This window comes from Pongo pygmaeus, chromosome 1 (assembly GCF_028885625.2).
Source record: "Pongo pygmaeus isolate AG05252 chromosome 1, NHGRI_mPonPyg2-v2.0_pri, whole genome shotgun sequence".
NCBI lineage: Eukaryota > Metazoa > Chordata > Mammalia > Primates > Hominidae > Pongo > Pongo pygmaeus.
The window spans coordinates 157,953,537-157,971,074 of NC_072373.2; the positions used below are offsets into that span (position 1 = coordinate 157,953,537).

The window sequence follows — 17,538 nt, forward strand, 5'->3', positions numbered from 1 at the left end:
ATTCACTTCAAATTTAATAATATAGGAAGGTTGAGAAATTATTAAAAAAAACAGAGAAATATATACCATTGCAACCATGAATCAAATGAAAGCAGATGAGGCTCAAATCACATTAGATATCTTACACTTCAGAGAAAATTGCTAGGGGCTGAAAATACCATTACTTAAGGAGAAAGGAGTCAATCTATTAGGAAAGTATAGCAATCCCAAATGTACATCACCAAACCACAGAGCTGCAACACGTGTGAACCAAACCTGATAGAATTAAAAGAGAAATAGATGGATCTAAAATCATAGTTGGAAACTACAACACTCCACTGATAACAATTGACAGAACAACTAAAAAATGGCTGAGTCAGTATTCCATAATCAGTCAATGTAATCCTTCACAGTAACAGACTACAAAATAAAAAAAAAATCACATGATATCAACTGATGCAGAGAAAGCATTTAAGAAAATTCAACACCATTCGTGATTTTCAAAACAAAGTTTTCAGAAAACTAAGAATACAGGAGAAGTTTCTCAATTTTATAAAGAACACTTACAAAACAACAACAACAACAACAAAACGTCCACAGGTAATACCATAATTAATGATGAAAGATGGAACGCTTTTCCTTGAAGATCAGGAAAAAAAAGCAAGGGTGGCTACACTCACTACAGCTATCCAACATAGTACCAGAAGTTCTAGCCATAACAATAAAGCCATATAAATTTAAAAAAAAAGAAATGAGGAAACAAAAGATGTATCAACTGACTAGGAAAAAATAAAACTGAATACTAATCTTACGCATATATGAAACAATGATATATGTCAAAAATCTCAAGAAATATAAAAGTTAACATAGAATAAATGATTTTAGTTAGACAATTCAAGAGTAACATATAATAAGCTATTCTATTTCCATATATTAGGAATGGTTAAAAAATTGAAATAGGTATAAATACTATAAAACTTAAATGTGTATGTTGAAAACTATACAATGTTGTTTCAAGAAATTAAAGAAGTCCAAAGTAAATAGGAAATGTGCCATGCTCACGGATTGAAAGTCTCAATAAATATTATCCCAATTATCCCAAAATTGATATATATTTTGAACAATATTCCTATCAAAATCCTAGCAATATTTTAGACATACACAAACTTACTCTAACTGTATGTATATAGAAATACAAAGAAACTTGAAGATCTAAAATAATTTTGATAAAAGAGTAAAGTGGGAGGAACTATACTACCTCATTTGAAGACTTATATATAGTTAAAATAACCAGGAATGGTAGAGGGATAGACACATAGATTAAGTGAGGGATAGACACATAGATTAAGTGAACAGAATAGAGAACCTAGAAATAGCCCTACATAACTAATTTTTGACAAAGATACAAAAGCAATTCAATGGAGGAAATACAGCCATTTCAAAAAAATGGTGCTAAAATGGTGTTGGAGCAATTGAATATCCATAGTCAAAATAAATAAATTAAAAGCAACTTTACCTGAACTTCATACCTTGTAAAAAATTTGACTCAAAATGAATCACAGATTTAAACAGAAAACTATAAAAAACTTTGGAAAAAAAATCACAGAAAATCTTCAGAAACTAGTGCCTAGTGAAACTTTTTAGATATGATACCAAAAGCATAGTTCATAAAAGGAAAAAAAAAGTAAACTAGACTTCATTGAAATTTAAAACTTCTGCTTTATGAAAGATATTGTTAAGAAGATGAAAAGAAAAGTTACAGACTGGATGAATATATTTACAACCACATATCTGAAAGAGGACTCAGAGCTATAATATATATCAGAAAAAAATCTTTCAAAACTGAACAGTAAGAAAAAATAACAATCCAATTAGAAAATGGGCAAAACAAAGAGACACTTCACTGACAAGGATACATGGATTATAAAAAAGCACACAAAAAAAGATGTTCAACATTACTAGTCATTAGGGAAATGCAAATTAAAATCACAATTAAGAACCACTACAAACCTATTAGAAGAGATAAAATAAAAACTAGTTACAATAGGAAAAACTGCAAGGATGTGGAGAAGCTGGATTTCTCATGCATTGCTGTTGGGATGTAACATGGTACAGCCATGGCAAAATAGCTTGGCAGTTTTTTTTTTTAAAGTAAACATGCATTTATCATACAACATCACAATCATACCTCGGTGTATTTATTCCAGACAAATAAAAACAGGTCCACACAAAAACCTGTACATGGTTGTTCATAGCAGCTTTATTTGTAGGTGCCCAAAACTGGAAATATCAAAATGTCCTAAAATAGGTACATGGTTAAAGAAACTATCATACATCCATTCCATGGACCACTCAACAATAAAAAGAGAAAAAAATCTAAAATATATTGATATAAGAAATAACCTACATGGATCTCAAGGGCAATATGCTGAGTGAATAAAAGCCAACTTCAAAATGTTATATACTATATGATTTCACTTATTTAACATTATCGGAATGACAAAATAATAGTGATGAAGAACAAATTAGTGGTTGTTCAAATCCTACAGGTGACTGAAAGGCTGCTTTATTTTTTCTTTTGAGAGAGAGACTGGTATTGATAAGATTATAAGGCCAATTCAAAAATAAACCTGAATTCAGAAAACTCACTGGGCAAAAGTCCTAGATTTGAACCAACAGTATTTCTCAACAGTTCGTGAGCATTACACTCAGTTCACAGGATTCAACTGGCTCCAGCAGAAGTTGATTCTAAGTAGGAATGCTTCAACATTGTAATCTGTCCTAATTCCAAACTGGTTTTCCCCACATTATAGTTTTCATATAGTTTCAAATAGCAAAATTTTTCAAGGTGTATGATGAAAACAAATACAAACAATATTATCAACAGCAACAAAAGCAAGACTTTTCTACAGTTTTTGCTCTCATGATTTAAGAAAAAAAAGGCGTATTAATGTTCTGCATGTGGTTCTATCTAAATAAAAGAAAATTTATAGTATAACCATGATCTGAAATTTTATCAAAGAGTTGAGGTGACAAAAAATACAGTACAGGGACATCCAAGGCTTGGTATCTTAAAAAACCTTCTTTAAACTGAGATGAGGAAGACACACCCATCATGTGTACTGGTGAACTGGAAGTAAACCAATGTGAAGGTTGATTTTATCTGCCAACTTGACTAGGCTATGCTAGTCAGATTTTTGGTCAAATACCAGTGTAGATGTTGCTATGCAGAATACTTACTAGAAGAGAGTAACATTTAAATCTGTAGACATTGAGTAAAGTAGATTACCCTCCATAATGTGGGTGGGGCTCATTTAATCAGTAGACGACCTTAACAGAAAAAAAATTGTGGTCTTCTGAGGAAGAGAGAATTCTAACCCTGGATTGCCTTCAGACACCAGCTGTAACATCAACTTTACCCTGGGTCTCTAGTCTCCCAGCCCACCCTGCCGATTTCGGACTTTTGGACTTGTCAGCTTCTACAGCTATATGCAGCTATATGAGACAATTCTTTAAAACAATCTCTCTCTCTCTCTCTCTGTCTCTCCCCCCCCCACTGTGTGTGTGTCTATGTGTATATATATAATGTATATAATATATAAAATGTACGTATATATGTATATGCGCACAGACATACTTCCTTTCTATTGGTTGTTTCTGTGGCAAACCCCTGACTGATACAGTCAGTGTTCTCAAAAACTTGCAGCTCAGCTTTGTGTAATCTAGGAGAAGTTTTCAGTACTGATATCCAAGAATGTTTATAGCATCACTGTCTGTAATAGACAAGTAATATAAAACCTATCTTCCAAAAATATAATGAATAAATATATAATTCTATAGATATACTATGAAATGCTACATGGATTCAAGAAATGAAGGAACACAGCTGCACAACAGCACAGAGGAATTCTAACACATGATGTTAAGCAAAAGAAGCCAGAAACAAAAAAGTGTATGTTATAATTACATGTTGTATGATGTATTGTGGCTTTGTATGAGTACATATAAAAGCCAGTCATTCTTTCAGAGGGATTCAAAGCTAAATGGTAAAAATGTAAAGAAAATGAGGAAATGATGATAGTGAAATAATTACAGTGGTTACTTTTAAGGAAGAAAATGGGGGTTATCATTTTAAAAAGGCTTGCAGAAGGCATTTGGGGTGTTGGTAATTTTGTTTCTTAATCACTGTGGAATGAAATGGATGTTAACTTTAAAATAGTGCTTCACTAATCTGTACCTTCACATTCTATGCACTTTTCTAAAAGTATATTGTTAAAAATGTGTATTTCAGAACAAAAAAATTAAATGTCATAAACATGGGTGACTGTTATAAATTTGGGAAGGTATTTGATATAGTCCTTTAAAATTATTCCACTTCAAACCCGGTTGACTTTTTCTCACCTTAAGAAAAACCAATGATTTACTTACCCATGAATATCATAACTTACAACAAGAGCAATAAAAATCTCAATAGTTGCTAGAAGTGGACATGGAGTGAAATGGCAATAGTTATTTTCTTTCTCCTTAGGGCTATGTTTTAAAGCTATGTTTTCACGATCTTGTGTTAAGAAAACTATACTAATAGTAAAAATTATCCCAAATTAAAAATCACAAACTCTAGTCAAGATGTCTTCATAAGTTTACACAGTGAGGTACTTCCCGTTTATAGAGGCACACACATATACATAGACACACATATATCAATTATAGAAAAAAAATATAAAATGCTAAAGGGACAAAATTAACAAGTCATAGTAGAGTTTGAAAATATACAAGATAAACACCTCTGCAATAAAAATCAGAACCTTTTAGGAAATTAAATAAATTACATAATAAAATAAAACAGAATAATTCTTTTGGAGAATAAGATTTTACATTCATCATAGTTCAGTATAAAGTATAAAATTTGATGTTTATTTTTGAATAGAGGTGCTTGACTTTCTTAGAAATACGTGAGAAAAAATCTTAAATAATAATTATTGGTTTTCCTGGAACCCACTGTAAATTATATAATGAAATATAGTTAAAGCTGTACTTGTTATCTTACAAGCAGAAAGAGTAGAAACTTCAGTTATTTGAAAATGATTTCTACCCATATCTATTGTAACACTGTTCTTTCTTGTTTAAGTACTTAGGTGAAATTTTCAGGGCCATTCTATGGAAATGGTTTGAAGAGCTTTGAAAGTAGAGTAGGTATCTCCACAGTCCTCCAAACATACAAACACACATATACACTTTTAACTTCTTTGCTTACCCCCAATGCTGATGGTGAATAGATAAGATGCTAAATAAATTATAACTGAATAAATATATGATATTTAAATAGAATGACCCAATAGGCAAATAACTTATTGCTTTTTTCTTCTTCTTTATGCAATAGCCATTTCCAGAGTGAATAATATGTAGCTGTCACAATATAAAGAAGGCAAAGATTTACATGGGTTATTGCCCAAAATAAGCTCACCATTTACTTACACTTTTATTTGGGAAAAAACAACATAAAATGACAATTTCCTTTCAAAGAACTATTAGTACAACACTTGCTTAAATAAAAGACCCCCTCTCGCCTACTTTACAATAACATTTATAACCAAACTATACATTACAACAAAATAGAAGACATTTGTTAGTGTATAATTGTAATGTTATTTGAGCAAGTCTCCTATAATTTAGGAAGAAATCCTAGAAAGTATTTTGTTGCCGTAGCCATTAAATTCATTGCATCTGTGGTAACCTGGGCTACTCAACCACATGGCAAGTAAATGTAGAGATTGAACTGATGAGAAGGAGCTCTTTTTGTAGCTATAGAATCCAAATGAGATACTTTTGACAAAAAATCTGCTTTATTATTTTATTTGAAAAACACAAGATGGTATATATTTTAGAAATATACTTATAATGAAGTGGTTCTCAACTTGGAGTAATCCCCTTCCCAATCCACAGGACATTTAACAATGCCTGGAGAAATTCTGGGTATCACAACTATTGGCATCTACTGGATAGAGGCCAGGGATGCTGACAAACATTTTCCAATGCACACAGAAGTCCCCACGCTCCACAAAAAAATAATTACCTGCACCAAAATGTCAAAAGGGCCTAGATCAAGAAACACTTCTGTAGTGGAAGATTCCCCTCCATCAACAAATTTCTGGAACTTTGTATTTCTCACCCTGACCTGAAATTCATCAGTATACCTCAGTTTTAGTTGGCAAGGTACTCCAAGCTTAAGGCAGCTTAATTCAAATAGGGATTCAATTATGGACCAAGTTAGAGCGCTATTATTCAGAGGTACAGTTTATAAGGGCTTCCTGACTGACTCCTTCAGGAAATACAAAGTGATCTCATTAGCTCCTTCCATTAGGTCCTGGGACCTGTCTTGGCTAAAACTTCTCATGCCCACACAGTAATAACATGGCCTGTCGTGGGGTTGGGGAAGGCGGGAGGGATAGCATTAGGAGATACACCTAATGTAAATAATGAGTTAATGGGTGCAGCACACCAACATGGCACATGTATACATATGTAACAAACCTGCACATTGTGCACATGTACCCTAGAACTTAAAGTATTAAAAAAAATAACATGAAAGATGAAGCTGGCTTTACTCATTCACTACCAATAAACAAATGTAAACTTCTATTTTTTTCCATTCTAACAATCACACTTACGCTGTTGAATAAAAATCGAGTTTATTAAAGTAAGCAAGCTTAAGAAGCTTCCTTATATAACATTACTCTTTCCAACATCCTTAGGGATTCAAAATACAGGTCATAGGGCATGAAAGGCAGGAGTGGAATCAATCTAGATAATGAAATAATCTGCTATCACAATCAGGCTCCACCTTTCTCCTTTTATACTAACTCCCTACTGATTATTACATTTCTTGAAATACTAGAAGTTGAGCTTTTAAAGCGAAAAAAGGTACATCATTATAAAGAAATAATAATTAATTCCAATGTCACTTCCTTAAAATTCTAACCAAAGGAGTAACCCATTATACCCACTCCAATATTTGCCTCTAAAATGTTCTAAACAACGCTATTACCAATTCTTCTACTTCAAAAAATTCTACCAAGGAACTATTTGTTATTTAAGCTTTTTTTTTTTCTCATTTTGTTGTTGTTTGGTTTTGTTTCGATTTTCCCTCAAAAAGAGCCAAGACAGTCCGAATTTAAGTCTCTGTTTGTAAGAATTCCAGGACTTCAAAAGCAAATATCAGAAACCACGTAAAAGCCTGTCAGATGTTTTGTCCTTAGAAAGGTTTAGGGAATAGGAAGTCATAAAAGCTTTTAAATTCATTTTCTTTAGTCAGAAGACTAGAAGTACAAGGGTCTAGAGGGGCTGCCCTACCTGACATTCTTGCACTTGCTGTAAATAATAGTGACCTACCTGTAAATAATTTCCCCCATAATCCAGACATCTATACACTAAGTTCAGTCATTGCTTTCTTTAGATGGGTTCTCTAAGAGTTAAGTGTGATCTGTGAATGGTAGTTGAGATAAAAACTAGAAAAAAGGAAAAGAAACTGTCTTTAAAAGAAGTGGCTCCAGTTTCCGTTTACAAGCCTGAAGGGTTGTTGCACATATTTAAACTGCTGCATAGCTCCATCCCTGGTCAAAGAATACCCTCCTCCTACCACCCCCACCCCACCCCCGTGGACACTGAAGATGTCAGATCTCTGGGAAACAGCAGTTAGAAAAGGATGCTTTTCATAGCTTGTACTAGAAAACACTGGCACCCCCATCACTGCTTAAAATAGCACTAAACTGAGTCACAATGCAGGAAGCTATACCTTCTGTGTCTCTTCAATAGAATCTAGCTCGTTTCTACTGAAATGCTAAATAATACTGCATAGCTTTGCCCATGTATGTGACATGTCAATTCTTCTAATCCCCCGTTTGCCCTAGATAATTTTACGCTTTATCCATCAGCGTGCCACGCAAGATAGAAAAATGCAGTTAACAAGATGACAGTGTTAGCTAGGTATTTGGCATCGATATTAGTGAGAGTCTGTCATTTGACAATTATTTCCCTAGCATACCAGACGGGTAAAGAAAATGTTTTCATTCATCCGCAAATGACTAACATTTTATTGATGTTTCAAAATGCGGTTGAAACTATTGCACTCTCAATTTCCGAGTCGGTTTTGAGAGTTAAGGCAGAATACTAACATCAGTGACTCCTGCCGCAAATGTCTCCGTTAACTGCCCAGCCTTGGAGTGCCAGTTTAGCAGGGAGGTGTTGCTAGTTAAGATTCTTCTGTAAGCCAGTCTGGGTGGTCACAGGTGATGGGAACCCTTCCCTTTCCCCATATATCCCCGTGCATGGCGATAAAAATCACTCTGAACACTGCTACCACCAAGTAAAACGACTCCCTGCCTGCCTCGTAAAGAGCTCAGTCTGCGGAGGCAGCCGGATGCTGACCCCTGCAGAGAGTATTGCTTCGGTGCGCTTTGCCAAAGGACTCTGCTAACATTACGGAAAACGAGTTACGGACGTGTGAGGTTTTGCTTTATTTCCTCCAAAGGAAGAAGAACTGGGATCTGGCAAAGAATATCTTCTTCAAACACTGCTAAAGGGGGATGGGGTGGAGGAAGGGAAAAAGTGTGTGAGGGGGAGGCAGCTTATTTTTTAATTACTTATTTCCCATTTTCACTTCCCCGCTCTGCTTCCCAAACTCCTCGCTGAACAAGATTGATTGGTGTAACTGCTAAGGACTCAGCCTCGGTTCTCGCATTGATTTGCAAATGGCTCGGAAAAGCTTAGGGATCTTGAATCTGGAAATGAGTTCAAGAAGGAAAGAAGAAAAAAGAGTAGGGGTGGCCCCACGCCTAGTATCTCCTTCTGCCTTGGGCCAGGGCAGGGCTGAAAACAGCCCGGCGAGCTGCGGAGAGGCTGCTGCGTGGGGAAGCGGAGGTTACCGCTCTGCACCGCGGAGGAGCAAGCCTGTTCAACGCGGTTTGGAGGCTGTTAAGAAATACAACCCTGAGACTCGTTAAACCCCTTAACTCTGCCCTGCCTTGACTCGGATGCGCCGATTATTCGGCCTGATAGGCTCAAATGGGTTAAACTGCCTCTTACATAACTGGACTGCCCGGCTCTACACAATTAAAACACTTGATTGCAGTCTTTTCCCGACTCTACATCCCAGCACGACCCGCCCCGTCCCTCCCAGCGCGCCTGCGTGCCGCTCGTGCACAGGCCCCCCGCCCCCCCGCGCGCACGCTGGCCTGCGCGCGTACGACACGCTCTCCATCACACACACACTCCATGTTGACCATAAACAATCCCCTACTCACACACACAACTTAGTGTCAACACCCACAGATAAAAGAGGGGCGTCCTGCAATCCATACGGGCCGACCCCCACAGACACGCAAGCTGCTCTACCGCAAGGCCTTGCACCTCCTCGTGTCCCCGCAAAAAAGCTGCGCCCCGCCACCGTCCCTACCTATTCCCGAGAAAACGCAGAGAGAACTAGTTGGCTGCTCGTTAACTGCAGCGTAGCCACCCAGGCAAGATTCGAAGAAAATGAAAACAAACAAACAAAAAAATAACTCACAGTCGCCGGCGTCATGATGGCGCCGACCACAACTTGGAGGACTTCAAACTTACGGTGCCTCGAGAGGTAAAACGCACCGGTGAGGGAAGGCAAAGCGCCCCTCAGCTCTCTTCACCCCAGCCCCGACACGGAGACTTTTCTAGCAAAGCATCCCTGTAGCGCTTACGACAGTAAGGAAAGCCTTCATTCTAAGGTGCCTCTCTTTCCCCCTCAGATTGCATAATTGTGATACAGTTCCTCCTATTTTTTTCGTTGTCTTTCTTTTCTTTTTTTTTCTTGCTATATTTTTTCTTTGTTTTTTTTATTATTTTTTTAATCCCCCCCCTTCTCCATCCCCAGTCCCCTGGCGGGGTTGCTAAGGAAACGGCCGCTTGGCAACGCGCGCGAGCCCGGGGGCCGGGGGCCGGCGGCCGGCGCAGCGCCCCGCACTGCTTCTGCTGCTGCTGTTGCTGCTGCTGGTGCGATTGCAGTCGCCGCCGCCGCTCGCCCTGCCTCCTCCGCCGCCGCCGCGCCTCCTCCCTCACTCGCCGGCGCGCTCGCCTCCTCGCTAGATGGTGTGCGAGCCGCCCGAGAATTAGACACACTCCGGACGCGGCCAAAAGCAACCGAGAGGAGGTGTAGTGTGGTGCCAGGGGGAGGGAGGGGAGGGAGGGAGGGAAAGCGAAGAGGAGGAGGGGAGGCAAAAACACCGAAAAACAAAAAGAGAGAAACAACACCCAACAACCGGGGGGGGGGGGGGGAGAAAGAAAGAAAAGAAACCCACCCACCCACCAAAAAAAAAAAAAAAAAAAAAAAATCCTGTGGCGCGCCGCCTGGTTCCCGGGAAGACTCGCCAGCACCAGGGGGTGGGGGAGTGCGAGCTGAAAGCTGCTGGAGAGTGAGCAGCCCTAGCAGGGATGGACATGATGCTGTTGGTGCAGGGTGCTTGTTGCTCGAACCAGTGGCTGGCGGCGGTGCTCCTCAGCCTGTGCTGCCTGCTACCCTCCTGCCTCCCGGCTGGACAGAGTGTGGACTTCCCCTGGGCGGCCGTGGACAACATGATGGTCAGAAAAGGGGACACGGCGGTGCTTAGGTAGGAAGAACGGCGTGCTTTTCGTACTTGTGTCGGTCTATCTTTCTGTCTCTCTTTGAACCCTCTTTGCCTTCTTTATAACACAAGCAATAATGCTGGTGGTGCTCATCATGGAAAGACCACATCTCAAGAATTCCAGGTGCAGATTCTTCCCGGAGCCCCGGCCCGTTTATGCTGGGGCAGGTAACAAGCTGGACTCGTGATGCTAAAGCACTTTGCTGGAACGCCAAGTAGCCTGGGGATGAGTGAACTGTCAGGTTTAGAAGGAGGGGCAGGTGCCACTTTGAAACTCAATGCACAAGGTCTCTGTTTTACTGTCATGGGGTACTCTTGGAGAGTCTGACAAGTTTATCAGGTTTGTTTCTATTTTACTCCAGCATAAGCGACTCTTTCAAACTGCTCTTCTCTGCTCCCATTTATCTTCCCTCTCTCGGACACACTTAGGCTCGATTTCTTGCTCTTTATCTTTCTTTCCTTTTACCGCTTTCTCTTTTCTTTCTTTTCTCCTTCCTCCTTCTCTTATACCATTTTCCCCACCTCCTTGTAACTCTTTTTCCCTCCAATATCTCTTTTCATACCTTTTATATTTTCTGTTTTTTCCCTCCTTTTAAAAATTTCTTCTCATATTTTCTCATTTTTATCTCCACGACTCTAATTTCTGTTCCTCACATTTAATCCCCTTTCCTCCTCTCTTTTACCCTTTTTTCTTTTTGTCTGTTTTTTTTTTTATTCCTCCTTAATGTCCCTATCCTGTGCCCTGTCTTCCCTCTTTTGACTCCCATTTCTCATCCCTCTCCCCATACCGTTTCCCACCCCTGTGGCATACACAGGCATGGTCACTCTTCCCCTCCAGTACCATTTACTCACCCTCATAAATCTTATTTCCATAAACATACTAACTCACATACTCTCACATCCTCACAAGCACTGGCACTTCCATGCTCTAAGAACCACTTCCACATTCAGATTGTCTCTCACTGTTTTTAAAAGGCATACTCTCCTTCTCTGTTCCACATTGTCACTCACACATGTGTACACACTGCCTCTCTCACTCGCTCTCACTCTGCCTCTGCTTCTCTCTTTTTCTCTTTTTGTGTCTTTCTATCCCGTCTTTCTTCCCACCTTCCTCCCTCCATCAGTCTTCACTTTTACTTATTTTTCTCATTTTCCCTTCTTTCCTCTGAGCTTGAGCTCTGAGGTGGTTTGTCATTAATAAACATCCATACCCTGATTTTACCCCTAAGCAACACTGCAGAGTGGGAGTCTGGGAATATTTTATTTCCTATGAAAATATAAATGGATGATCAGCAAAGCTTAGATCTAAACAAAGCTAAACGCCCTATTCCTTCATTTCTTTCCCATCACCCTCCCTTCTCCCCCTGCCACCCCACCTCACATTTCCCTGAAAGATCTTCTTTCTCTCCACTGGGTGGTAGTTGGCTTGTAAGTGTGGCTTACACAACATCAGTGTACATGACATGTCTAAGGTGAAAGAGAGTGGGAAATGTTTCTGTTTGAAACATGCAACATATTTAAATTTAATGATGTGGGTGTGGTATATGACTTACACCTTTTGGAACATGCCTATGAGTTCAAATTTGGAATATTATCGTATTTTTTAATATATACTAATACATATGTTTTTAATAATTTCTGTTTTGAATAACAAATGCCACTGTATGCAAAAGTAACTAATATCTTTGATATTACATAGTAAAAAAAAAACTTTTCATTGTTGGTAACAGTGATAAACTCTTTGTCACAGAGAGGATATAAATTAAGCCTGTATTTTCTCTTTATGTTAAGTTTGTTTTAGAAGTTTGAACAACAGTGGTAAGGGCAAGACACTATCTTCAGAGATTGCAAACACATATTATGGGAGCTGCAATATGTATTTTTGTAGCAAGCAACATATTGCTTATTTGTAGTGAGCATTACCATTTCCACCCTAAAGGATTTAGTAGACTGCTTTTCTTTCAATAATATATTCTGGCGTTTGGTTTCCCAAACAAACAACAATTTAATAAATACTATGGTTAATGAAGATAGCTGGACCCACATTCTGCTTCCAGGAGACCCATGTTTAGTTCACTGATTGCTTCCAACAGTGAAGCTTCCCTAATATGTGGGGACCATATATTTCCAGTGTTGTTGGTTTGGTGCAGTCCTTGTTTACTTTGTGTGCTCTGTACCTCATCCATTTTGATGCTATATCCCGCATTTTGTGATATTGAGGGAACTTTTGACTTTCAAACTTCTTAAAGAGAACAGAGTCTCTGTGTCTTCTCAATAATGTTTCTAATAAATTACATTTTAGTTTTTAAATTTTTTTATCATATGAAATAGAAATTTGAACTGCATTACTTTTACTCAAAGCAATTTGCTTACAGTAATTCTGAATTCTCTAAGAAGTATCCAGTTGTTGAACTTCTTACATTGTCTGTAGGTTTTAAACTAATTTAACGTATCCATTTATAAGAAATTCTCTCTCCATTAGAAAACGTTAAATATTGTCAGTTATTTTTTTCTTGACTCTTCTCTACAGCTGATAGTTTCCTCTGCTCATAGACCATTACAGATAGAGCTTAAGGACTAATTGAGTATAGGCAACTCAGGTGATGCATTTTTTTAATCGAGTAATATCACAGTTATATTTTGTTTTTTCTTTGTATACTTGAAACCATATCTGTTGTTATTCTCTAACTCATTAGAAAACAAAACAAAATTCTACCCTTCAAACATACGCCCTTGTCCCATCAAAATACATGAAGTGCTCAAGAGAACACTTAACCAGATTACATGATATCATTCATCAAGCTTAGCGCAATATATTCTATTTTTAATGTGACATATCCCTCACAGTGTCTTTAATAAAAAACAAATAGTGGCATAACAGTTATCAAATAATTTTAAGTGCTAAAGGCCTTAAAGTGCAAACATGCCAGTCAGTGACTCTGTTGCTTGTGGTTACACTAATGAAACAGAAGTTTAAAGGTCAAATGATACATTTCTGTCTCCTAAGTGCCAGAATATCTGTTTTTGAGAAGAAGATCATGAAAAACAAAAGTTTCCTTAAATGGAGTTATAATACCCAAGGGAAATTCATTCTGTTATCTAACTGTATCTATGATTTTGTAAATCATCTTTTCTGTTTAGCTTAAATGCAGGATTTATGATGACATTCCACTTAATAATTTTAATATTTTTATCATTTTAACTTTGTCTTTTAGGGTTAGTGAAGCCATATATATGAAGTGTAAAGATGTTTCTTACTTTTAATAATGTTATTCAGTGCTAAATTTCTGAATGATTCACTTGAATTATTTGGACCTTCTTGATAAAGTATTTAATGATACAGATATTCAATATAGTAATGTTTGATATTTCCGTTTCTTAAGCTTTGTATTTAAAAAATATATGGTGTCTAAAATACATTGTAATTTGCTATAAACACAAACTGTTGCCATTAACTTATTAAATATAGACTTTAATTGCTACTACATTTAATATATACAGTATTTTATTCTTAACAGAACTTCTTAATCTTGTATGGAGACATTAACTTTTTTTCCATGTTTTGAGTTGCGTTTTGTGAACATGGAAGATCTGAGTTAATGTGTCATGGGCTGATCTAGTAGAGAACAGGAAGTGCTAGAACCACATTGGTTATGCTTCAGGACCCAGTGTTTCTAGAACTGTAGAATTCAGGGGAATATAACTCTGCTCTAGAACAATACATAAATTTCAGGAGACTTAAAAAAAATCATTTTGCAGTCACTTTAACATGAACCAGTTGCTTTACTCTTATCTTATTAACAAATACTGTTATGTAAACATATCAAAAATGTTTAATACTCCTTGGAAACAATACTACGAACATTTCTCATTTACATCCTCGCAGTGCCTGCACATTTTTAAAACACGTGTTATTTTTAAGCAATTTTTTCAATCTGTTTCTTATTCAGCTCTTCTCTATGAAGTTTGTACTTTTTTAGCCACCTTTCTGATATGAATTCAAAATATCCTATTATCTGCTTGTCATGCTTTAATCGAAGAAAGGAAGAAAGATTCTTTCCTTAATTGTGATATCTTCTTTTACCTTAGCAGAGTTAAACACAACTCTTGTCATTTTAATGCAATAGATTTGAATGGAAGTTATGTGATATCCTACTATGATACTGTAATATGGAAGAAGGCTTTTGCTTAGGGCATATTTCTACACTATTGGAAACTGCAAAACTTTTGCAAGTAAATTTATGAATGAATATGACAAGTATTTATTATTGCTTATCCTATTTGTTCACTACATTTGCCTTTTTATTAGACTACATTAACTAGTTATGATTTGAAATGCATGCTGTTAGTTACAATAAAATAAATGATTTCTGTATGAGAATACAGAATTACCAATAGCAGTAAGAATCAATTATGGTGTACTTTTGGAATAATATTTGAGAGTCTCACATTTTCTGTTGAGTTATTCCTACACATTGATGCATTATACCTTCCAAATACACAGTTCAACTTTACCAATATTTTCAATTTAGGACATTAAGGCACTATTTTAAAACCTATATGTTTATTAAATAGTATTATGAAGAAGTATTTTTAAAATCCTGAGTTTTTTTCTTTTTAAAAAGAGCAGGGACAATGGATTATCAGAATGGTCAGTCTGGAAAAATATGTTCTAGGATATGTAATAAATGCTAAATGTTACCTATATTGATTTGCAGAACTGTTCTATTGGCAAGATATATTACTTGATACATTAGTACACAACTATTAATAAAAGTATAAGATAATGTTTTTAATTTTCTAGATAAATATATTTTGCCCAGTCTTTTTATTTCAGAAGAATTCAAAAGCCCATGTAGTTGTATAGATCTTTGAACACAAGCATGTTAATGAACTACTTGTTTTAAATAGATAGACTTTACAACTAAATCACTCCATGGAATAAGTTAATACTGCAATACCTGACTTCTAAAGAATTTACAGAAATGTTCACATCATGGTCTGTGTCAGTTCTAGGCCTGATTGGCCAGACCCATCCTTTGTCCATCTGCTATTCTGTGCTATGGGAGTGGCGAGGGGGTCTGCGGGTGGAGGCTGGATCTAATCCCTCAAGCTACATTTCCCAGTCTTCCTTGCCAACTATCTTCAGGCTGTCGTTAGCCAATGGAAAGTAGTTTTTGGTGAAGGGACAACTCATGAATTGAGGGGCTAGGGCATTTCTCCCTTCTTTCATTGTTTTGGGCAGTGTATATCACCGTATTCATCTCCCACTGGAATCTTTTTTGTTTCAACTTCCAACTGATAACTAACTCCTGTGTTTCTCTTTACTGCTTTATACCTTTATTCCTTCAACCTAGGAGTAGTAGTGGCTTCCTGATGTTACTAACCACTGGGTTATCTTACGACCTTCTGTTTGGCTTCCCAGGTATTCCATCTCCTTTAAAATACATTTCCTGCATTAAATTCTCCCATTTTAAATATCCAAAATGGTTTAAGTGTTGTTTGTAGAACCTTGATAGATGCATAGTGAAAAGTGATAGTTTTTGTGATTTTAATTATCTTTGATTGAGTGACTGCTTTACCAGTGGCACCGTAAGTGTTGCTCGCTAGCACTGGATGTAATAGTTTTTTAAGGAAACACGCATAGAAGTTAAACCATAAGAATATTGAGGCATATTACAAAGAAAAAAGAAGAGGCTTTATAATCCATACACATATTATGTTAACAAACCAAATGAATAAATGGAATAAATATTGAATTAATATATCATTTAATAATTTCAGTAGGAAAATATATAATGTTGCTATGTGTGGAAAATAAATTGATGAACATATATTGATGAGATTCAATAACAGTATTATATTTTTTGACTGAGCCAAAAATAACTATGATTAAACCGTGCTTGTAGATGTGTGATCAGAATGTTAAGACAATTCATACAGTGTTGCCTATTGAATTTAATAAAAATTAAAGGTCTTTCTTTATATCAAGTAACATCTGAGGTGATAATAAAAGTTTCTAGTTTTTATGAAATATATGACCATAACAATATCCCTAGTTGAACTGTTTGACTATTGTAGGAATTAGTCTCTTAAACCAGTGGAATCTTTTGATTAAAAATCAGATCATTTTTCTACCATATCTTGTTTCCAAATTGCAGAAATTAAGACAGTATAGACATCACATGACTTACACTTTTCTTTTCTTTTTGTTTTTTTTTTTTTTGAGATGGAGTCTCACTCTGTCCCCCAAGCTGGAGCGAAGTGGCACAATCATAGCTCAGTGCAGCCTCTAGATCCTTGGGCTCAACTGATCCTCTTGCCTTAGCCTTCTGAGTAGCTGGGACTACAGGTGTGTGCTAACATACCTGGCTAATTTATTTTTATTTTTAGAGATGGGGTCTTACTGTGTTGCCCAGACTGGTCTCAAACTCCTGGCCTCAAGCCATTCTTATGCCTCAAGCTCTCAAGTCATTCTTATGCCTCAAGCTCTCAAGTAGCCAGAGTTATAGATGAAAGCCACCTCTCCCTCTTAACTGTGTATCAGATGATGTGGTGACCTTCTTGTTTACTTCTGTAAAACAATTTCTAAAAGACACTTATGTTGGTGTCTGGCTCATATATAAATAAGTGGTTGTCATTGAGTCCTACTATTGGTACATTTTTCTGTAATTATTCAGGAGAAATGATAATTTAAGACTGTCGTTAAATGACTCTCTCAGGGATGCTCTAGAGAGGATTTCTGAATTTGGAAGGAAGTTAAATTTCTTGATATTCATTACATTTCTCTGGAAGCTTGCTGATAGATTAAAGATTGTCATTGGCACTTTCTGTACATATGAAAAAATAAAATTTATTGTGTTTTTTTTCCCTAGGAGTATCCTATTACCTGTCTTTTTGCTTTTCTAAA

The 17,538-nt window shown here is 36.8% G+C and overlaps 1 protein-coding gene across 1 annotated transcript in view; it reads left to right on the top strand.

The window, feature by feature from the left end:
- The first annotated feature begins 7,120 nt into the window (after nt 1-7,120).
- The window catches only part of NEGR1 (neuronal growth regulator 1), a 911,208-nt gene continuing 900,790 nt past the window's right edge, over nt 7,121-17,538 (top strand). Inside the window, exon 1 of the mRNA XM_054482631.2 lies at nt 7,121-10,613. Coding sequence (XP_054338606.1) covers nt 10,438-10,613 — 176 coding nt within the window. The 5' untranslated portion in view covers nt 7,121-10,437. The remainder of the gene's footprint in view (nt 10,614-17,538) is intronic.